The sequence below is a fragment of the Rutidosis leptorrhynchoides genome, chromosome 2, assembly GCF_046630445.1.
Source record: "Rutidosis leptorrhynchoides isolate AG116_Rl617_1_P2 chromosome 2, CSIRO_AGI_Rlap_v1, whole genome shotgun sequence".
Taxonomy (NCBI): Eukaryota; Viridiplantae; Streptophyta; class Magnoliopsida; order Asterales; family Asteraceae; genus Rutidosis; species Rutidosis leptorrhynchoides.
The window spans coordinates 688169278-688193349 of NC_092334.1; the positions used below are offsets into that span (position 1 = coordinate 688169278).

A 24072-nucleotide genomic window follows, 5' to 3' on the forward strand; every position below is an offset into this window, starting at 1 on the left:
AATTATTTTTTTCCAAAATAAAATGAATCCAAATAATCCAAATTCCGATCCCGATCTAAATGTGGTATTAAGGATCAGGAATACCATTAATAATCGATCGCTTGAAGTACTCGATCAATTGGATTATATTAAAATGTGTGATATTAAATAATATGATAACCGAGGACAACGACTCTGCATTTTGTGGACTCGAAGAGAATTTTCGTCCGATTCGACGTGCACGAGGAACATTCCAAAAAAGGATTGAAGCGCATATGCAGGTGGACGCAGAATTAAGAGATGTGGGTATTCATCGATTACTACGAGATATGCTTGTCGAACATGTATTTAATCATCCACCTAATTATCGTATTCAATATGATCCGACAATAAATCCAAACAATCAAGACGAGACATGACCTTCACACGTTAATGATGACGAAGACGAATAATTTTTTAATTTTTTATGTAATTTTATTTTCAACTCTATGTTTTAATTTTAATTATTGTAATGTTTTTAATTTTTGATAAAAGTTTAGTTTTATTTAAATAAGTATTTAATTTTCATAAATAATTAAAAATATGAAAGGAATGAGTGTCACTATTGAGAATGTTTAGTACTGAAAAGGAAGTGCTGATGCGACGCTGACATGGCACTGAAGACTAAGGATGGAGGTACTTCTTCATTGAGAGCACTCTTAATGGTTACAAAATGTTAAATTTAAAATGAAAGGTCTATTTCTGAATATAGAAACAACATCAGGGTAAATTTATGAATTTATATAATTGTACTATTATACTCGTGATTGAAGGCAACACAAAACAAAGTGCCGGTCACATTTCATTATCCTTTTATTCCCGCTGTATATTTCTCTCTCTTTAACGATTATAATTATAATTATTTTCCGGTCGCCGTATCCGTCGTACTTCCGCTGTTGCAGTTTTTTTCTGAGAATCTGAGATTCATGTTTTCTTATTTCATCCTCTTTGATTTCTGTTTCAAATGCCGTATAAAATGAAGTCTAAAACCCTAATTTCGCCATCTGTATGAGCATACTTCGTTTCTAATATTAAACACGGATCAATATTTTAGGTTCGTTTTTCTGTAATTACTAGTCCTACTTTTCGTTAATGATTTATGCATTATCAGAGTATTATATACACGAATCATCGGTGTTATATAATTGCTATTACCATTGCTAGCTATCAATGTTTCAATTTAGGGTTATTTTACCTATCAGCAGCTATATAAGGAGTAAATATAAATTATAAATATGCTACTTATAATACGGAGTAATTTTGTATGTTCTTATTTTGCATATTGTGCATGAATGGTAGGGTGTATGGTAAATCAGTTGGTAGATGATTATGATATAATGCGTGCATCAATGACTTGTACCGTACTAAATATAGTTCTATGTTACAGTCTACATACCCACCTCCAGCGGCGGCATTATCTCCGGCGACACCACCTCCAGCGGCGGCACAACCTCCGGCCTCACCAACTCCAATTGCACAACCTCCGGCAACAGTATTTTTTTCACAGCTTCATTTAAGGTTGTTTTTGGGTTTGGTATTTTGTTTTGCATTCTGAAACTTCCCCTTTGTTTGATCTGAGTGAGGGGATTAAAAAAAACCTTGAGAAAACGATGAAAGAGTGGTAAAAGGAAAACCGCAGATGACGAGATACAAGAGCATAAATTGTGTATTTTTTTTTATTAATTAATTTATTTTAACTTTTTCTGCAATTTCCTGAAGTTTGAGAATTTGGTATATAGGTTGGTGATGAAATCCACTAGCGATTCAACAGAAGTATAAGATTAAAGTGATGATGAAACTGTAATTTTATTTTATAAAACGTATAGTAAAACATTAAAATCATACTATTAATTATCATAGTATAAAAAATCAATATACGGAGTATTATAGGAGTATACTCGTAACTTTCTTTAGTGTATGATTGCTAAAATTAATAAACTATTTAGCCGATTAACACATGTTAAGTAATGATATAATATTGCTGAAATACTATATTCTACACTTTTTATCATCCCCAAGTTAGGTCATATTATATTTATATTACTTATTTATTTTAATTTTATTAATTAAAGCTTTAGATGAATATTTAATTTAATGGGTTCTGTTGTTAGGTATATTAAGGAAAACTAAACAATTACATGTTTTATAAGTCTCCAATTATATTGTTCTACTGTAGTTTAAATCTTCAAATTTATGTTTGAAAATTATAAAAAGTTTTTGAAAGTATTGTTAGCAAATGGTTGGGACTATGTACATAAGTTAATACGTGTAGTTTGACTTACTATCTATAAATTTTGAACAGGTTTATAGCAATTGTAAGAATCTGAATATGACTGACTTTTGCTGGGATTACGGGCCTAGAGAAGTGGATACGGGACTAATCAAATTGGAAGCATATCCTAGAACAATCGTGCTAAACGAGTGTCTTCGTGATGAACCCATTCATAATATCTGCAATGTTGATGGAATAACACAAGAGTCTGAAGTTAATTGGAGCTCGAATGGGTCAAGTACGGGTCAAAGTGGCACTTGTGTTGTGGAACAGGAGACATCACTAGTTGATAATCCTAGCCCTTGTATGACATCATCCACGTGCGTAGCTCCAGTTTGTAGGCAGTTTTGGAAAGCTGGTGACTATATTGAAGACTCAACTCCAACCATAAATCAAGGTAGCTCACTGTATAAGTAACTTTGTGATTTATTTCTTCTTGATGTATGTGTTGTTTGTAGAGGTGGCAATCTGGACCCATTTGTTTGAATTGGCCGATTGAGCTGTGTTTCGTCTTAAAGACAAACACGTAAAATGGGTCAAATTGAAAGATTTTAGCTATAAGGGGAAAGACTGTGTCTTCTGTCAGAGTTAACTAATGATTTATGATATTTTAACCTCAAAATATAAGCAAAATGTCATATGCTCGTCAATAAAACCTGGCACGTTCTGACGGTCTTATTAGCAATCGTTGCATCATGAAGTTCAGGTTAAACATGTGCTTGGCATGTGCTTGCTTCTGTAGATTATACACAAGTAATTATATAATTTAAGTGTTTTCTTTTTTGGATTTTGTATCAAGTTCTGGTAACTTATTATGTAATCAACAGCTGGTTCAAGAATTAATATACACCCGAGATTTCTTCATTCAAATGCTACTTCCCACAAATGGGCCTTCGGTGGTATGTTCAACTGCACCCGTTCTTTTCTTTTTTTTTTTTTTTTTTTTTTTTTTTTTAAAATGCTGCTCAAATTTAAATGCAGTTGTGAGTTGTGAATGTTCCATTGACACAGTCTACTTGTCCCCTTATATTTGTAGCCATTGCAGAGCTTCTTGATAACGCAGTGGATGAGGTAGTAATAATCAAAATTATTTATTTATTTTTTATGTCACATCTCTTTTCATCCTCAACATTATTTTTGTTTCCTATTTTGTATGATAGCTTGGTTACTTTTTTATTTACTTAATATCTTACATAGTTATTTTAAGTGTTAAGTATGAAAACGGCAGAACCCGACTGTCATAAGAACTTGCATGGTCTAGTGAAAATATGTATCAAGGTTTTTACATTCTTATCATTTCACGCTTTCTCTTTTCTCCTCCGTTTGCTTTTCTTGTATTACAAAATGCGAGACTGCACTTTTGAATTTGGATATATGCTATCAGGGTTATTTTTTTTTTATAATTTCTTTGTTAAAGTTTTTTGCGCAAGTTTGACTTAAATCTGAAGTCTAAAAAGCTTCCTTATATGCTTCACATGGTATTTAGATACAAAAGGGGGCCACACATGTTCTCATAGATAAGACATTAAACCCAAGAAATGGAAGTCCAGCATTGTTGATTCAAGGTATACGTTGTGTTTTATGGCCGCCTTTTTTTTCATATTGCATTGCTGATAATGTGTGACATGTTTTTAATGATTTAACATAGATGATGGGGCTGGGATGGATCCAGAAGCGTTGCGCCGATGTCTGAGTTTTGGGTTTTCGGATCGGAAGTCGGAAACTGCAATTGGAAAGTGTATGAACATCCCCTTTTCTCTTTGTCCCAAAATGTTGTCATGTTTTTATGGTTTTTAGTTTTAACTGGTTTTCTTGTTGTCATTCAGATGGGAATGGCTTTAAAACTAGCTCAATCAGGCTTGGATCAGATGTCATAGTTTTCACTCGTAATATTGTTGACACGTATGATCCCGTATACTTGTTTTTTTGTTTGAAGAATTTGTTTTTTTTTGCTGTTCATGTTTTTTTTTAGTACTGACATATGTATCTTCTTGTCACATGCGTTAAGATGGGGAGACTTTATAAAACATTTAGTCTGAAAGGGTTATGTATATAATGGAAGAATATGCTTATATAAATCTGGAATAAGTATTATTAGTTTTTGCTACCTCTAGAAAAATCTATTGATAAAACTTGAATGCAGATCTGGGGTCTTTTGCTTCCATTATTCATTTTCAAGTTTGTTGTTCTTGTTGACAGGACTATTACACAAAGTATTGGTCTTTTATCGTATACATTTTTGAGACAATCAGGCTATGACAGAATCGTTGTTCCGATGGTGAGGATTCAATTTTTTTTAAGATCTTTTATCATATAAAGCTATAGATTTTTTTTTTTAAAATCTTTAGTATTTTACATACTTTACCCAGTCTCATAATTAGGTCCCAATATTGTTGGTTCTTGTTTGAATAAAATGTAAGGTCTTGACATCCATTGTAAACTGCAGGTACACTATGTGTGGAATTGGATGACGAGTCGTTTTGACTCGATACAACCAAAAAGTGTCGAACGATCTGATTCAAACCTACAAATGCTGCTAAAATGGTCTCCTTTTTCAACAGAGGAAGAGTTGCTAAAGCAAGTAAGCATTCCATTTAAACATGTAATTTTGAAACGAGCCTATTGATTCCACATGCAATTTGTCAATGTCAACTATTATTTATATAAAAATGATTACAACTTTTTTATAAGTTTTTCACTTTTCATAATTTGTTGTTACTGTTATAAAAGATCACCATTTTTGTTGTTGTATTTGTGTAGTTTGATGATGTTGGTCATCAGGGAACAAAAATTATTGTTTATAATTTATGGCTCGATGATGAGGGTAAAATGGAGCTTGATTTTGACTCGGATCCCAAGGTTTCGACTTCTTTCTTTTTTATTTTACATATTGAAGTTATTATACCACACAATTTACATAATTTGTGGCACAATTTGCTGCAGGATATTCGAATTGGATTGGATGCAAAAGTCAATGCAAAAGCAGGTTCTTTAAAAGCGATAAACGAAAATCACGTTGCTAAGCGCCTCTGGTTTTCTCTCCGTGTAAGTTTAGCTTTTGTATATCTATTTTAATTAATCCCTTTTAGTACTAATCCCTTTTATTGTAAATCTATTTTACTGGGTAAGGATGAAAAGTAGACAGAGTTGACCCTTTCTAAATGAAATGGGTTAAAGCTGCCACCTTTTAGAGTTCACGATACAGTAATTTTTTTTCCCTACGTTTTACCCTGTTTCAGGCGTACTTATCCATCTTATACCGAAATCTTCCTGAAACATTTGGCATCTACTTGCGGCGAAAAATTGTTATATATCATAATATTGCAACAGCTTTGAAGTTTGTAGAATTTATCCAGTATAAAGCCCATAATAAAGAGGTTATATCACTGAATTAATTTATTTGTTATTATTTGTATATGTGGTCAAGTCTTTTGGTTTTAATTTGATCATTTGCAGGGGATATTTAATACGACAATAGGGTTCCTTAAGGAGGCTCCAAATGTTAGTATTCATGGCTTCAATATTTACCACAAGAATCGTCTTATATTGGTAAGTTTTGATTTTTTAGTCCTATGTAATTTTTTTCTTGTTATAGAAGGAAATTAAACAGTTACATTTGGTTAACATTTCATGTTTTTCTTCCAGCCGTTTTTGCCTGTCGTTAATTTTGGCAATGGCAAAGGGAGAGGTGTCGTTGGTAAGTTTAGAGTGCTAGGTGTCATTTTGATATGTTAACAATTTGGGCTGGTCAATTGAACGATACAGGTCAAACTAGGTAAATAAATTATGTGCGATATAATGAACTTATATAAATAATTAACGAACTGGTTCAAAAGATATAATGATGAAACAATCATTTGACGATTTCTATAAAACGAATCAGCAGGTTTTCTGCATTAGGAATACACGTTCGTCTTCTTGTTTTACCCGTTTTACCTGTTTGACCTGCAAATGGGTCAAGATTGTGATGTGTGAGTCAAACCAAATGACAAGTTGAGGGTTTTTTTAGGAGTTCTTGAAGCCGATAATATTGCGCCTACACACAACAAACAAGATTTTGAGGATACCAATGTGTATCAAAAGCTTATAACCCGATTGAGAGATATGACCTACGAATACTGGTGAGCAATATGTTTAATGCCAAATATAATGCAATTCCAAATACGACACTAACCTCATTTTTTGATACTGTCAGGGACAAACATTCTCCTATAAATGGAGATCTGCCCGTTAAAAAGACTCGGCGTCAGTCAGCTTCACCCAATTCATCGATGCCAAGTAAAATTGATGCTGTTGGCAGCTCAAAAAACGCGCCAATAATCACAAATATTAGCACCAGGACTGCTTTTAATGGTAAATTGTTCATCTAATCTATTATATAATGTTTTCCAATAAAATGATTTAGGAGCATTTATACATTAATTCATTTTACCTGACATAAGTGGGTCAAAATTGCCAACTCAAATATGAATCGCCTTATTTCTTTTCTACTATTATATGTCCATCACGTTCTTGTTTTTTAAGAGGTTAATTTCTTAATTTTTGTCAATACAGAATCAAATTTGAAAAGGAAAGATCATCCTGTGGATTCCTCTTTGGAAAACGCTAGAGTGGCGCCATGTGTAGCTGATACTGGATCAAATGTGGTAACATAGTTTCCTGAATTAGAAATAGGTCGAGTGTTTGAATATGTATCAAAGTTCACCCAGATTATCCAACTTACAACCTTTACAAATGTCAGTTATAGTATATGTATATATCTGATGAACCAAAAAGTCATCAGATACATACAATAGCAATAATTGGAAGTTTGATGCATAAATTAGTGAATTTTGAAGATTGATACAAGAAAATATCGGCTGAAGTTTGATATATCACACACGTAACCAATTAGAACATGTAATATTGTATACATCTACGCTGGTTACATAATATGGTTAAAAACATGTGTTCATTGCTTGTAGGCTGATGACGCGCATGATCAGAAGAAGATAAACTTATTGATAAAACAAAAGTGTCTTCAGGAGAAGTGAGTGTTCTTTTTTGCATTTCACGTGTTTTTTGACCTACTTATTGAACTTGATTTTATCGTGCATCTGTCCTTTTGCAATTTAAACAGTCTTTTTAGTGAATTAGAGTATATATATTATGTTTTAATCACATATATAGAGTATGTATATCAAACAGTCTTTTTGTTTCTTTCAGATGCTTTGAGTTTGAAAAATCAGAGAAAGAATACAATCTTAAGGTACACCTAAACAGTCGTAGTTTATTTTAATGAATAAAAAATCTATAATTAATCATATTTGATGGACTTATATATATTTGGAGTAACCACTGTCGGTGCCCATTCAATTGTTTACTATTCTGGTATAAGTTTTATGGCTAAAACCCATTTGGCCCATTAGAAATATAACATATGTAAATGGGTTGAAATTGCCATATGTAACTTGGTGCCTCATACCAGTTTACCCTCCAACTCAAAGTCTGTCGGAATAACAGTAATGTCATACATTTACTAATCATGTGGGGTGGCACAGTCGGTATAATGCTATTGCACGCATCTTTTGACTTCTTCATTCTTGTGCTGACGTGGCAGCCATGTAAGTGCCACCGTGTCATCCAAACCGGTGCCATATAATCTAAAGTTTAATATATGTAACTGAAACTTCCAAGGCGTATACATACACTAGAATACTGGCGAAGTCAGTAAATATATATGTATATTATATACATACAAATATTGGGTTAGTTTTATTCATTGTAAGACCCTTAAATTGTAAATGTTTGGGTGTAAGATCGAGCATTCTAAATGCGTATTGCATTAATTTTTTTCCTTTTTTTTAAAAAATTGATGCTATTATTATCTTAAATTGCAGGTAACACAACTTATGAGAGAATTGGAAGTAGCTCAAAATGAATATGCTGCTCTGTTGACCAACTTGCAGCTTTTGGAGAAACTTGAAGGAAATACCACAAATGCAGTTTGGAGTCTTTAACAATAGAGAGATATAATCGTAAATGAATGAATATATAATATAGGGGGTACAAAGTCTTAACTCTTAACCATCAAGATTAGAGCCACATTTTACTACTACTACTACTACTACTACTACTACTACTACTACTAGTACTACTACTAGTAATTACAATATTAGACAAAAGAAAAGAAAGATGACTTAGAAGTTATGGATCATGTGAATAGGGTTGTCTAGATCTAAGGGTGAAAGCGGTTTTTGACGAATATGGGTTCGTTTCCACTGGAAGTATAAACGAAAGTTATGGACGGAATTTAATGAAGTTAACCAGTTATATATATGTTCTGTATAGTTTTTGCAAACAGGCAATGGGATGGAATGAAATTTCTTTTGATCAAGCAAATACAGTAATTAATAATGACTTAGAATGCAATGCTTATTATGTGTATTTTAAGGATGATAAGCTCATAATTCTCGATGGTTTGGTACCGTGAATAACCAAGCTTTGCATAATTCTCGATGGTTTGATACCGTGAATAACCTAGCTTTGAAATGAGATTTCAAAGAGGTGGTTATAGGCTATCTTCTTTTAATTGAATATCTTTCAATCCTTGACTGGTGTCGGCACCGTGCACAACAACATTTGCGCACTAGTCTTTGTTCAAACGTTTTTGAATATCTTTGTTTCGAACGTATAAACTATGTGTATACGTGTACATAATAAGAATTCATGCCCGCCTAGTCTTTAAAAACGTGTGTCAGACTATGCGTATGATCACTATTCTTTATTAATTGTTATTCTCACTAGATAAATAAAATGGAACTTAGCAGCCTAAAAAAAATAAAAAATAAAAATCATAATATTCAAATCTTTAGAAGAACAGAACAAAAGTAAAAATAAATAAATTCTACAACAACTAGACTATAAAGAGAATGTAGGGATTGATGTTAAACAACAGCAGCACAGAAACAGCAGCACAGAGATCTGATGGTGAAACCAAGCTTTCCACATACTCAATCGAGCGTAAACTCATAAATTCTGAAATCGTGACCAATCTTATCGAATCTGTATGATTTGTGAGATTATTTAATACTGTTTCATATGTATCTTTTGATGTATCAAAGATAACAAACTGGTTTGAGCCATCAGTCAAAAGAATTTTTCCATTAGCCAAAATACACATAGGGTGAAACTTATGGCGGAAACAGTTACCTTCCAAACCACCACCGAATGTGAACGAATGTGCTTTCCTCCACGGATTCTTCTTTGCTTGATGTTCTTTCATCATCGTCCACAACTTAAATCCGAAACCGGTATCGTTCTCGGATATTATGCAAAGGCATCCATTTAATGAACCCAAAGTTGTGCCTACATACTCATATATAGATGGATAGATTGACGACACTGGATACATTAACCTAGCATTTCTCCCACTCCCACTTGGTAGATTTATTTCCGAAAATACCATCTCCTTAACATTAAGAGCTAAGATCCCCAAATTGCCGAAAGAAATAAGCCAATATAAAAAGCCGCCATTATTATTATTATTATTATTATTATTATTATTATTATTATTATTATTATTATTATTATTATAAAAGCGTTCTATAATTTGTACTGTTACATTATTATTATTATTATTATTATAATAATAATAATAATAATAATAATAATAATAATAATAAACTTAAAAGTATTAAAACTTACAAAAAATTAGTGGGGAGCCTAGAGACAATCTGGGCCCCCACACCTCTAGCAATAGCAAAACCTATCCTAGTAAAAATATGAGCAGCAGCACCGGCACCAATATCTTGCGCCATCGAACTCTTCTGAACCCGCTTTAGCAAAGAAACAGCATCCTTTTCTAATTCCCCAAGGGAAGAAAATGAGAAAGGAATGAAACCATAACCAATCGTCTGACAGCTAGATTCGTACTTGACCCGCTTCCGACGAGCCGCATCAACCACAGCACGTCCAGGGACAAAGTCAGAAAGCCCAGACTGTGTCAAAGGAGAAGACCCTGTCAAGTCAACACAAACATCGCGACCACAATCCCAGGAATAAAGTAACACATCTGCAGGTCTGAGGGCCCTGTCGTTCCCTCCAGACAACCCAATGTCAACCTCCTTTCTCGCTGAAATCCCAGATCGATAACAAACATCAACAAGGGAATCCCGAACAACATTATGTCGATGCTTAATACCCACCATACCAGCACAAGACACCGCGTGATCCCCGAAAATATCCCCAGTAAAAACCCTTGAACAGGCAGAGCATGCCGTCTAGATAGAGAACAATGGAACACCCAACCGGTAGCACAACACACATCGGTAAGTCTTTGCGTTCATCGTCTGACCCAACCCCAAAATAGGGACTGCCCTTAGCCAAGCAGAGGTGTGATCACCCTGCTGCGATTTCCATAAGGCCGATTGTCGGGGAGATAACGAAAAAGTGGATTCTGCAGAAGCGGTAACCTTTGTGAAATAAACATCTGCCAATTTCTTCATGAGTATTGGGGCAGCGACCTCACTCGGATTACCTAAAATATCAAACCCAACTGTTTTATTAAACAGACCCAATGCATCTTCAAAAGCACGACCAAGACCAACAATACTCGCATGACGAAGTAGCTTGGTCTGCAATCCAGCAGACTGTAATCGAGAAGCCAGAAAAGCATAATGACGAACATCTCCCGCAGAATAAACACCAAGCCCTCCAAATGCAAATGGCAAGGTGGCAAGCCGCCACCGCCAATCACCAAACCCAGGCCCTGAAGCAGTAACAATACGCTCCAAGGAAGATCGAAGGGCTATTATTATTATTATTATTATTATTATTTAAAATAAATATACCCGCACCCCAAAAACGAATGCCTATCTCGAGGTACTTAATTGGTGACGTGCCCCACGAACTAGTTTTAATATCAAAGACATCACAAGGAATCCCACTTGGTAGATTATCATTATTTGCATAGTCAAGATCTCCAAATCTGATAATCTTCAAGTCGTTTGTCGTTTCACCATATCCAAATCCAAATGCATAGTAGGGTCTATCTATCGAAGAGGGTCGATCCATAACATCAAGTAACTTGGATGTACGGGTTAACGGATTGTATAGATACATATGACTACGTAACCACAAATCGGTAACGACTAAAATGACTATGCCATTCATCGTTCCAACAATAGAGATGTCTGTACATTCAATTTCCTTAATAAAATTATTATTAGGATAAGGAATCTTGATTAGGTTAGGAGGAGCCATCTCGTCTATAACGACAAGAGGCGTTGGGTGTTTGAGAAGAATCATTCGACGTGATCTCGACTTCATAAAATAAGGATCTGAAATTAGACGATTCCAATGTTGTGATACGCATTTAAACCGGAGTAAAGACTTGCCTGGAACTCTACCAAGGATGTTGTTAAGAATGTCATCAACCTCCCATAAGGACATAGTTTAGCTAGCTATATAGAACGTACATATATAGAATCATCAATTAACGAATATATATATATAGTAGTAGTAAACACACGAGAAAGTGAAATCTTCTTCTCAAATTTCGGATCTAAAACTTTAAAAAAAAAAAAGTATATTACACCGCTAGCCCATGTTATTTATATAAAATTATACTAATAGTCATTTTCTGTATAAAATTACCCGGACATTTATATACAATTTACGTGATTAATCCTTGAAGCTAACGACAGTTGCAATAGTCTGTTAAGTTATAGCATGTGCAAATCACATGATGAGCATTTTAGTCTACACAATTTAAACTCAATTGTGTACAAATTCATAATCGATTGTTTTCTACCATGTCATCCACAAAGTAGTCCCAAGTCTTCTAATTCCAAAAACTTTAACTATGGCCTCAAGCTTGTTTTTAGACCGCCCTGATTCAGGTATTATATCAACGAAAACACATCGCAGGATCTACCCAACCTACAAACGAGCATGTTGAACTCTGCAAATTGTAATATCTTCAGGCCTAATTAAGTGCACGTCCAAGAAGTTTGGATTATAGCATTTTTTCCACATCAACACTTTACATTATGATTTAATTTACTCAAGGTGGAAGGTTTGACAAACCCTAAATTGGTTGAATTTTACAGAATAGAACTGGCGTAAACATGGGAGAGGAGGATGTAATTATTGGGTATTTAACTTTTGATGAAATAGATCTGCACATGGATGGACTAAAATGCCCATCATGTGATTTGCACATGCTGTAACTTAACAGGCCAATGTAACGGTCATTACCTTCAAGGACAATTTCCGTGAATTTTATAGATGTCAGGGACTATTCGCTGTACTCTTAAAAACATAAAGACTAATGCTATAATTTCATGAAAACAATAAGGACCACCGGTATAATTTTCATTCTTGGGTTATTTATCATAAATTGCATGCGCTGTTTGAATACTTTCTAACTTTTTCTCTAATTAAAACTCACATGGACAACAGCCTGCTTCCATCAATACGTACAATTTCGATTACCCTCTTGAACGCTTCGTTATACAATCGCTCGATCGGTACTACTATTCCAACACGAAATAGGCTCATTCATTGTTCAGCATATGGTAAAAACCGCATAAGAAAACTTGAAAGAGACCAAATGCAAATAACCCCAAGACATTGAACAACATTCAAAAGCCTTCCTAATGAATTATTAATAGACAAATTGTGTGGTGTCGTTTCAGCACCTCTAACTGTAAACAAAAGGGCATTTACAAGTAGTGCTGCTCGATTCAGTTGGTGCAATCTCTACACCTACAAATATGAAATTCAAAATGTCAGTTGGGTTATCGGGTGAAATCGGTAGAGGTAGACATTTCGAATCATTTACGTGTGAATGGGTCGATATGGTTTATATCTTTTCTGTAACGGATCAATTGGGTAGACAACAAACTTTTAAAAGGAAACGGGTCCAGAGTCTTTGAAACATACAACCTAGTATGTATATATATATATATATATATATATATATATATATATATATATATATGTATATATATATATATATATATAGTATATAGTATATGCAGGGTAATCATATTTTACAAGATAATCATTTATTTAGAAAAAGGGTCTGCATAAAACTTGCCCATTTTGAACTTAAACTTGTTTTGACCCATTGCCTAGCTCTGCCCAACTTACCCATCTTATTGAAATAATATAGTTTTTCGTAATCATATTTGGCACACAACTTACTTGTATAAAAGTTAAAAACTGTGGAGAAAGTGTTCAGATCAACCTGCCCCAGCCCGTTTTGACACTAAAAATATCCATCTTGAGTTTTGACCTGTAAAAAGTTATGTAACTTGACCCATAATATTCCATTTGACCTGTTAACCCTCCCAACCCGCCCATTTTGATACTAAAATTATCCATCTTTCCATCTTGAGTTTTGACCCATAAAAATTATGCAAGTTGACCCATAAATAATCCACCATTCGACCTGTTAATCCACCAACCCGCCCGTTTCCACCTCTAGAAAACAACACCTATAAGATTTTGCATGCGTTTACTTGGAAGATAACGGGAATAAGAGGCCAAGAAGGCGACTAGATATATGTTGCATGCTGCTCGAACACAAACTGTACAACGATGCCAACAAGATACGGTGCAAGTGTAGCAGAAGCTGCGGGACCCGTCCATGGCCAAACTATCCCCATTGTGACCATGGGGCCTACACAGATGGTCTACTATAGATACAAATGTGGCCACCCTACAATAAAAAGGAGCTTCGGTGAAGAACAATATAAGGAAAGCTGCAAATAACAACAAATTGTATTTAACGTAATTCGGGTCAGGTTTTATCTCTAAGGGTCAACCCACATCCTACCCATGTTGCCACCACTATCATACTGTAAAACTAAAACGACTGACGGGTGTTCATAAGTGATACCTGTCAATAGCGAATCTTCAAAAACAGCAGTAAGGATCTTTAGCATATAAATTGAAGGAAAAACGAACGAGACTACAAGAACAGCGGGACCCACAAACCAAAAAACATTGCTTTGCTTCTTCGTGGTGATTTTCGACACAATTATCTCGGTTTCTTTATTGTAAGGTCGGTTATAAAACGATACTAAACCAGACCTCATTTTCAATTAGAATATCATCATCTTTTTGGTCTGTACTTTCATCTAATTTTCCATAATGTACAGTATCTTAGATCATCAATAGATGCGAAGAATCTATGTTCTCTCTTTGAAAACCTTTCGTTCGTGTCCAATTTTCCATAATGGCAGTATCTTATATTATCTGTGAACTAATAAAAGGTGTAAATTAAATTCTGTGTACACAAGATCAAAATTGGTTATGACTAGAGGTGACTTTAACTCATTTAGTTATTAATGGGTTAGTTTAGATTATGTTCTATCTATAACGGGTCAAATTACATAAATAAAGTAACTTTGCTATAAAGAATAACGTGCCAAATCGATTGACCAGTCAAAAGTCGCCCACAATGTATTGGTAATGAATATGCTAAATTGCTTCACTCAGAAAACGAAATTATCATTGTAGAAATATGATTTACAATTCATATTATTCATAAAAATGGACAAAAGTGTTTCCAGGGTTTAAAATGTACAAAAAGTTACAAAGTATTTTCTTTACTTTCACTCTGTACCTGACCCGCCCACGTTGCCACCTGTAGCTGCAAACAACCGCTAGAACCTTATACAGAAAACGTCGTCCAAAAATGATTGGGAAATTTTGGATCAATTTGGAACTTTTGGGGTATTTTAGCTAATAAGAAAAGTGCTCTAGCAATACTAACAAGATACACTATACCATGCATTTATAGATAAAGGCCTACAAAATTACAAAACATGACATAACTTACTTTATATTAAGATTTAAACCCTAAATAAGCTATATCTAAAACAAATTCATACAATCTAAAAAATTAAAGATTATTAAGCACAAACTGATAAATGGTATAGTTGGGTTATTGAAGAATCGTACCTGAGAGGTTCTTGTCGACTGTAGTGAAGAAGAGAAAGGCGTAGAAACACATGATAATGAAGAAGCAATTTTGACTGACATATTAAAGGTAACAAAAAAAAAAAAAAAAAAAAAAAAACAACTTTTGATATCAAATTTAAAATCTACAGGAAACCCAATTGAATTAAACGAATTTTAATAAAACCCATTTTGAAAAGGATCGATGATTTTCAGAAAATTGTAGTTTTGGGCGTGGATACATGCCAAGAAAGTAGAATGAAAACTGGGTGGGGCAAGACTAGTATAATCGCGGTCATAGGTCAAGGTTAAAGTCAAAGTTAAAATCTCACAAGTTAACGTCCCCTATTCGCATTTTAACTTTTTAACCATTTTGTTCGTAATTACTCCGTATCTCAATTTTATTTTTATTTACGATTACGATTACGATAGAAACGAATATAATTATTTAACTAGTGAAATGACCCGTGAAATCACGGGTTTGTTTAAACGAAAACGTTTAATGATATGTTTTAAGTATTAAGTGAACGTAAATGCTAAAATCATTTAGTTTAATGACCCGTGGAATCACATAGTCCGACTAAGAAACTCGTCAGCTGAACATTTCATCAAACACCTAAAATGTTTATTAAACAATCTACATCGAATCATAAGAGATAATATTGATTGTCATTTTATTTTAAAAGTGTAAATTAAAATATAAATTTAGAATTGGTTTCGTTCTACTAGCTTTTATACCTTTTCGTACTCAATTCAAAATAATTAATTAAAATAATTAAAAATTATTTAATTTTAATAGTTAAAATAATTATTAATAAGATTTAATAATAATTAATTAATAAGATTTAATTTTAATTCAAAATTATTTAAATTAATGACATCACCCACCATGCTTAGATTTTTTTTTCTTTTTATTTTTGATTTTTTTCTTAACAAAAGAATTAGCCTAATAATGATATCATCATTTTAGAGATTTAATAGAAACTATAGATAGATTAGTAAAAGGTACTCGTGTAATTAAAATGATAACATTAATCCCTCTAACTAGGAAGCTTAAGATTATCGTGATTAAAATACCATCACTTGTAACAGTTATTAAAGCTTTTAATTAAGTCAATTAAAATAAGTGTCTGATTTCGATTAATCTTGCTCGTACTAATGACACTCATTTATCATATTTTTTTTTTTTAAAGACAATAGTCGGCATCGAGTACTCTCATTGTCACACACACGCGCTTTCAGGCGGAAACCGAATCATATTACAGGGATCCGAACCTTAACCAATCTCGAGAGGTAGGGTGGGTCGGACATGCATCCTGAATATGGTCGGTAAAACCTCTCATGGGGTAACCCGGCTTATCGGAATAAATTTCACGGGTATTTTTAAGGAACGACGACTCGAACTCGAGACCTTCCCCCCTCCAATCACATAACTATTGGGGTGAACTACTGGACCACTAGGGTGGATTCCACTACCATTGTGTGAACTGGCAGAAGCTCCGAATTTTCTTGTAAGATTTCGTTAACTTTAAGTTACGACTTAGTTATATTACAATATGTAACATGCAATCTCGACCCTTGCGTGTTCCATGTTGTGTTCTACAACGTCGATAAAACTTGATCAGATTTTTCGAGTTAGTTATAATGTACCACACAACACACAAGCTGCAAAACCGACCTTTGAGTGTTGTGTGTTGCGTACATATGCAGGGGCGGACTTACATTGGAGTGAATAGTAGCATGGGACACCAGTGAAATACACAATGAGGGTGGAATAATTTTTTCAGTTTTTAACTAGTGACATCAGTGGATAGTGTAAATTTGTTTAGAGAAAAATCATCTAGTAAGAAAATAATTTGGATTATAACAAGAAAAAAATTTGAATTATAACCAGTGACATCAATGACTACCATTTCTAAATTCACCATTCCACGTATGGTGTACATTTGTAACTTTTTTAAAGAGCAAAACATACTCGTTTATTCTAAAAAAAAACAATTCTATTAAATTCCTAACACAACACCACTTGTATTAGCTTAAAAATGCTAGCCATTGATATATTAAGGGCCCAAGTGAAATTCTTAGAATCTTTGTAGGAACAATAACACATGGGTCAAGCATGATTGGTACACTCTTAAAACACCCCTACTTTTTTACACCGTTTCTCTAAAATGCCTGTCATATTTTCTCTCACTTTAACCTAATTATTACGGAGTATTATCGTATAGATGAGTACTTTAGCAAATAATGAAAAAATATAGTCGATGTATCAAAATTAAATGTGAATTTATCACCTCCCTATGTCTAACCAACATTCATAAATCATAACCATTCAGGCCTAGCCTGGGTGGCCACCAGCACTTTCAGTGAAGGGGAGGTCTCGAGTTCAATCCTAAGAGGTGCCCGCATTTAATGACCAAACTGGAGAATGCCTTACCTGGTAGCGGTGGAGGGCTGGCTTGCCGTTTATCCGGGGTTTACCTGCGGTGGGGGGGGCCAATGTGCTCTGGCCCATAGTGGGGTTCCTCGTAAAAAAAAAAAAAAAAAAAAAAAAAAAAAAAAAAAAAAACATTCATAAATCATTGGATTATTGACATGCTATAAATAACACATGCAACATAATGCATTATTAATCACATTTACAATCTCACAAGCGTTGATTAAAAGGTCTACATGACTTTTAATTTCGACATTATTATTACCAGATAATAATTAATTTCATTCATGTTTAAAGATCCAATAAATATCACAAAACATAAAAGTCAGAAACTTTTTTTTTTGATCTTGAAGAAATAACAAATGTAACACAAGTACCCAACAACATACAAACATGAGCCTTATATGGTTTACGCGTTAAATCCAATAGAGTTCGATAAACAAAGTTATTTTAGGACAAAAAATGGCATCGCTAAGATTTATATCCATCTGACTAACAACCATATTGTTGTTCAAAACTCACTAGGAGGCCCGGCCCATTCCCGCTGAAAAACTATTGTAGAAGGGAACATTTGGTGGCAAAAACAAGTGGTGATCTAGTCCTTGATCCGCAGCTCGTGAGATGGTTCGTGGGAGGCTTCTAACATATCCAATTGTTTAGACATTTTGGCTCCAGCAGTGGTTTTGGAATAGAATCATATGAAACAGTTCATTTTGAGTGATATAAAAGTAGAAGCTAATAATCAAGTTAATGGGAATACAATGTAGTGAAAATTGTTACTTCTTGACTATTTGGCTACCTTTGCAATAGTTTTTTGTTTTACCTTTTTTATCAGTATCATCATGAAGTTTTGTTTTTTATGAACTTTTAAAATAGTGAATATAAGTTGCAGTTTTATGGGGACATCTAAATTTCATGGACTAAAAAATTCGCATGTTTAAGACATAATTTTGACATTTTGTTTGTTTAAGAGCAAACACACACCCTTTTTTCAATTCAAACGCGTACACAGCCATATCTTTCAAAGCTCGTTTACTAGCCCACTTTCGTTCCATTGGTATCCTTTCAATCAAGAGTTTGAGAGTTCAAGTCCTGTTATATATATATTTTATCGATTATTGTAAATATTCCTGTAATTATTGTATGAATTTGCATTTAAAAAAAAAAAAATACTTATATCTTTTCTATTCTATAAAGTTGGAAGAAACCATTGAATTAAATTCTAGGCAGGATTTAAAATTCATGGAAATTTGATTCTATCATTTTCATGGCGTCTATTATTATTATTATTATTTTTAAAAAATAAAACCTTTTTCCTACTTAAAGGCCGTAGGTCCTCTCGGAAGCAATCTCTTTATCCGTCGAATAAAGAGAGGGATGACTTTCTCTACTCTTGAGAGTGTTTCACTCTGGGTGAAAAAATGACTTATCTTTATTCTCGGATAGGGGAAGGATTGTCTACATATTACCTCCCCATACACTACTCATGTAGTATTGGGTATTGTTGTTGTTGTCGTCGTCTATAAAGTTGGAAGAACATTATTCCCACATAGACCATGAACAAGCACCACCATTTTTCAAACCCCTCAAAGTAAAGCTATATTCCTATTTTGAAATAGATAAACCAATTGATTGATATATAATCATGAACAACTTATATTGCATGAGATACAATTAAATTCCATTTTTGTATATGCTCTTTTTGGTAAAAAGCGACCTACCAATATTTCTTTGATGCCATAATGGTCTTTGAGTGGAAAATCTTATGATGGTCAATTAGTGCATTGCGATATCTATTTTGTCCAAATTTCTACACAATCATGATCAGATTCCGTAATGACGTCAGTTCTTGATTTGATTAGATAGTTGCGATCGGCACAAATTATAGCTTTTAGGAGTTTTTTAAGGCTCTCTTTCAGAGATCATATTCGTGAAAAAATATCAATCAATTGATTGAGGTTTTTTCAATCAATTGAAAAGAATTGAAAAAATATGTGTGTTCGTGAGTTTTGATTTTAAGGAAGGGAAAGGAAAGAGTGATGATAAAAACTTATTTAAAAGAATGCCATACTTTCAAACATATTTATCATTTAATATTATTTCTTTTTTTCTAATTAAAAAACCTAATACTAGTAAATATATGTGCCTTAACAAACACAGTAGCCACAATCACATAAAAGGACCATCCGTATTCTTCATCTCCCATTATCCACTGTCATCGTCATCTACGTCCTCTTCCCAAAACCTACCATCATCGTCTTTTTCTCAACCTACATCGGTGATTGCCCTCGTTAGCAACCCACTCCATCGATCAAGTAGAATTTCATTGTCATCAAATCGACTCCGATCGTTTGATTCAGTTTTTTTAATAGGTTTAGACGACTAGAAATTAATATGGGTCCATAGTTTGTTAAACTTTTGAGTAGTTAGGGTCAAAGGGTGGAAGCATTTGCAACGGAGAGGAAAGTGTATCGTAGAAGCCAACGAACTACAACGCCATAATGAGATACCGCTAGGGTAAAATGTATCTGTGTTGGTGTATTATATATGTAGAATTCAATATCAATACTGAGCATATAGTTGTATCTAATTAAATCAAAAGCGTACAAATTGATGAGCAAATATACTTCACTTTTTAACTGTTTTTTTTGTAAAAGTTCATTAACAGATCGAACTCTATTTTATGTGTCAATCTATTTATAATCTATTTATATATACATTGATTGGTTGTTAATAATTTGACGGTTTATCAAGGATATATGAGTTCGTTTATATACAGTGGCGAAAATACATGGGGGCAGGGGGCGGCCGTCCTCAGTGGATTTTTTTTTTTAGTGTAAAAATTTGGGGTTTTTCGACTTTGCCTATGGTGAATTTTTTTTTTGGCCCAAAAACCTACATATTTTGCCCCAAAACCTACATATTTTGCCTCAAAATTCTCCAAATTTTTTTCCAAAACCTTCAAATTTTGCCCAAAAACCTTCAACTTTTGCCCAAAAACCTCAACTATTTGCCCCAAAACCACCATATTTTGTCCAAAAAAAATTGCTACGATTTTAATTTTTTTTTTGCCCCCGGTGAAAAAAATCCTACTTCTGCCACTGTTTATATCGGTTACATGTATCGTAGTACTCTTTTGGGATCGTAGTTCGTTTTTTTTTTTTTTTTTTGCTTTTGTTTCGGTGTAGGTTTGATGAGGCTCGGTACAGATAGTTAGTATGTTTATCCTTTCTAGGTACGAGCCTCATCGGGTTTTTCTTATCTCTTGTTGATTTCGTTTTCTTTTTGAAAACGTTTTCCGTTTTTTATAAAAGTTTTCGTTATTTTGCCAAAAAAATAAATATTAAATAAATTAATAAAATAATTTGACGGTTTATACCCCTGAAAAAATTGTAGTTTGAACGATAGTTGAGGGGACGTGTGACGATCGCTCCAAATCCATATGGACGAAAACGTCATTCATCGATTTCATTGCGAGGTATTTGACCTCTATATGATACGTTTTGTAAACATTGCATTCTTTTGAAAAGGCACACCATAAATGAATATTTAAATCAAAGGTTTTCGACATCTGATGATTTCTACATATAGACAATCACCGTAATATAATAGTTTACAATGATACTTCCGTTGACAATGCAGTCAAAATAAGATACATGGTGATGATTTGGTGAATGCAACGTTTTCTTGAAAAATATGTCATGTAAGACTCCATGCACATAGTTTGTCTAACATATAAGCAAACAGCGGAAGACTTCTAAAAAACCTGAGAATAAACATGCTAACAAGTGCCAACACAAAGGTTGGTGAGTTCATAGTTTTATTGTTTCGTATAATCTGTATGTAAAGGTGGACCACAAGATTTTAGTTGTTTCATCCAGAAATATTTATCAAATTATTCTACAAGATTGAGCACCCTGGTAACTAAACTTAACGAATATATAATTTATACCCTTTGTATAATCATCTTAATAATACACGCAAACCAACGTGTACGTTTCTCAAATAGCATACGTCCGTTAAAAGGCTAGCGCTCTAGCTCGGACGGGGATATCAAGCCCTATGGATCCATATACTACTACTCGCGCCCACCAGTTCTTATAACCGGCAGTTACTAGTTACCAAAGCTAAGGGATTTTTGGTTCAAACTCAGTATAGAATTTAGTATGTACTTGTGTCCATTGTTTTTAAAATAAAGTGCATGTATTCTCAGTCCAAAAATATAGATTGCAAAAGCAATTAAAAAGGGAGCAAATGAAACTCACCTTAGCAGCACATAAAGTTGTTCACCGAAATGTGATCGAAACTCAGAATACCAAATAACCGTAGATCTCAACCTAGAGAGCATATGTTGGTCAATAAATGTCTATCAAGCTAGGTCTGGTCATAGTGTATCATAATCCTAATGCTCGAGATCAACATACAAAAGTTTATCAAAAGTCATTTAAAAAGTCATTCTGACTTAATACTATAGTTGAATGATCATGGCAATCGAAACATTTTAACATTTCACATAGTTTCCCAATTCTTGTAAAATTAGACTATAATTTTTATAAGGCTTTAAAACATGATAAAACAGTCAATTTTGACAATTGTTCAACAAAACGAGACGTGCCTTATATAAGGATTCATTTACTCGGCTGGTAATATTCAAAATCCAATTTATCAGTCTTACAAACAAGTTGTTTAAATATCAATTGCAGATTCAAAAGCAATTTCAATTAATGTCAATCATAATTTAGTTGATCATATCTTTTAATTCGTTCATCGAATTTACGCGATTTCTAAATGAAAAGTTATTGATTTTTCACCAGCTTTCCAAAAACATGCATATCATATACCTTTTATCAGTAATATATGTATTTAATTCGCGATTCATCATAAACTGTCTAACGATAAAAATTAGCATACAAGCATGCATAAATATATATATACTCGAGCACTAGACATGAATACACAGTTAATATATAAAAGATAAGATATGAATGCTCACGTATCAATATTGTGATTCAATATTGCAGGAAAGTACGTAGACGCAACAGAGATGATAAACACTAGGTTTGATTTGCCAATAATACCCACGTACATTACCCATAACCTCCATAGCTATAACCCATAATTTCCTTAGCTCCATCCCGCTTGAAAACCCATTTTGAAAGTGACACGCTTATGACTTCGTCGTAGTATTTTATGTATAATAATACTACTAATAATAATAATTAATAATAATAATATTAATCTTAATAATAATAATAATAATAATAATAATAATAATAATAATAATAATAATAATAATAATAATAATAATAATAATAATAATAATAATAATAATAATAATAATATATATAATTGAGAGATGAGATCGAGAGAGATTAGCAAATGAAACTGGTACCAGACTTCGCGTTTTATAGCATCTGAATTGTCCAGCCTTCCCATGCGATCGCATGGGACTCAAGTGTAAGACCCTAATCTTCATTGTACAGCAGAGTATATAGAGTACATAAAGTGTGGGAATGATTGTGCAGTTAAACAGAAGTCAGAGAGCGATATGAGCTTAGTGCGCGCCGCGCACATCAAAGGGAGCGCGCCGCGCACTCCCTACTGTAGCCGTGTTTCTGATCTTTTATTCAGATATTTTGATGGGCATTTTGGTAATTGCACTTGTGGACGAGTTAAAGGCCAGTTGGTCAGTTTGTGGAGTATCATTAACTCCATTATCAACAACCTTATCCTCTTCACTTAAATTTTAGAGAGAGAGTGTGATTCTTGAGTGAGAAAGCTTAAATCCAAGAGGAAGAAGTTGTTCTCGGACCAAAGTGCGGGTATTAAAGTTGTTCATCTCATCTCTAGCTTCGTTTTGGTTGTAGTGGTACGTTCTAACTTTAATTTCCTTACCTTAATTTTGTGTAAGGGTTAGGGTTTGAGTTAATGATGAACATAAAACCATATTTGGTGATTTTGGGTGTTCTTGGGTAAAATGGAGTCATAAAGACTCAATGGTAACTAACCCAGGGTTTCAAAAGGTTAATTGATGTTTATGAGTTCTAATTGGTTAGTTAATCACTAGCACACCTAGTTAATTAGTAAATGGGTGTTAGATGGGTTAGTAGATAACCCTAAATGGGTGTATTGACTTTAAATTAGTCAAAGGGCTAATGATTGACCTAACTGGGAAATATGGGTATGAAATACCCATATTGTGTAATGGTTAATGTTTTTGGACCTTAATCACTAGCTTTTAAGTGATTAATGATGGTCTTGACCCTTAAAGGGCGGTTTTGGTGAAAATGGGGCATTTAATGCATTTAAGTCATTAAATGCGCATAAGTGAAATTGTTGGTATTTAGTCCAACAAGTTATGTGGGTTGATTGAAGTACTTATTATATTAGGTAC

At 33.6% G+C, this 24072-nt stretch overlaps 2 protein-coding genes and 1 long non-coding RNA gene across 5 annotated transcripts; 1 reads left to right on the top strand and 2 right to left on the bottom strand.

Moving 5' to 3' along the window:
- Window positions 1-822: 822 nt before the first annotated feature.
- On the top strand, window positions 823-8671 carry LOC139894045 (protein MICRORCHIDIA 6-like). Of its 3 annotated transcripts, none has more exons than XM_071877243.1 (21): window positions 823-1072; window positions 1406-1684; window positions 2321-2687; window positions 3118-3189; window positions 3327-3361; window positions 3777-3855; window positions 3939-4028; window positions 4117-4192; window positions 4490-4568; window positions 4737-4871; window positions 5051-5149; window positions 5234-5335; window positions 5530-5667; window positions 5747-5839; window positions 5936-5987; window positions 6300-6411; window positions 6486-6643; window positions 6845-6936; window positions 7255-7319; window positions 7496-7538; window positions 8170-8671. In XM_071877243.1, the coding sequence occupies exons 2-21, from the start codon at window positions 1658-1660 to the stop codon at window positions 8287-8289; spliced, it is 2034 nt and encodes a 677-aa protein (XP_071733344.1). In that variant the 5' UTR covers window positions 823-1072; window positions 1406-1657; the 3' UTR covers window positions 8290-8671. The 3 variants fall into 3 exon arrangements, with proteins under 3 accessions (XP_071733344.1, XP_071733345.1, XP_071733346.1); XM_071877244.1 differs by having other exon boundaries at window positions 1406-1536; XM_071877245.1 differs by having other exon boundaries at window positions 1406-1510.
- A 514-nt stretch (window positions 8672-9185) lies between these two features.
- Window positions 9186-11722, bottom strand: LOC139890346 (F-box protein CPR1-like). Its single transcript, XM_071873234.1, has 2 exons — window positions 11122-11722; window positions 9186-9754 (listed from the first exon to the last, which is right to left on the bottom strand). The coding sequence occupies exons 1-2, from the start codon at window positions 11720-11722 to the stop codon at window positions 9186-9188; spliced, it is 1170 nt and encodes a 389-aa protein (XP_071729335.1).
- An 848-nt stretch (window positions 11723-12570) lies between these two features.
- On the bottom strand, window positions 12571-15325 carry LOC139894047 (uncharacterized). The gene is made up of 3 exons (XR_011774786.1): window positions 15245-15325; window positions 13798-13997; window positions 12571-13039 (listed from the first exon to the last, which is right to left on the bottom strand). It is a non-coding gene; the product is annotated as an uncharacterized lncRNA (long non-coding RNA).
- Window positions 15326-24072: the final 8747 nt, after the last annotated feature.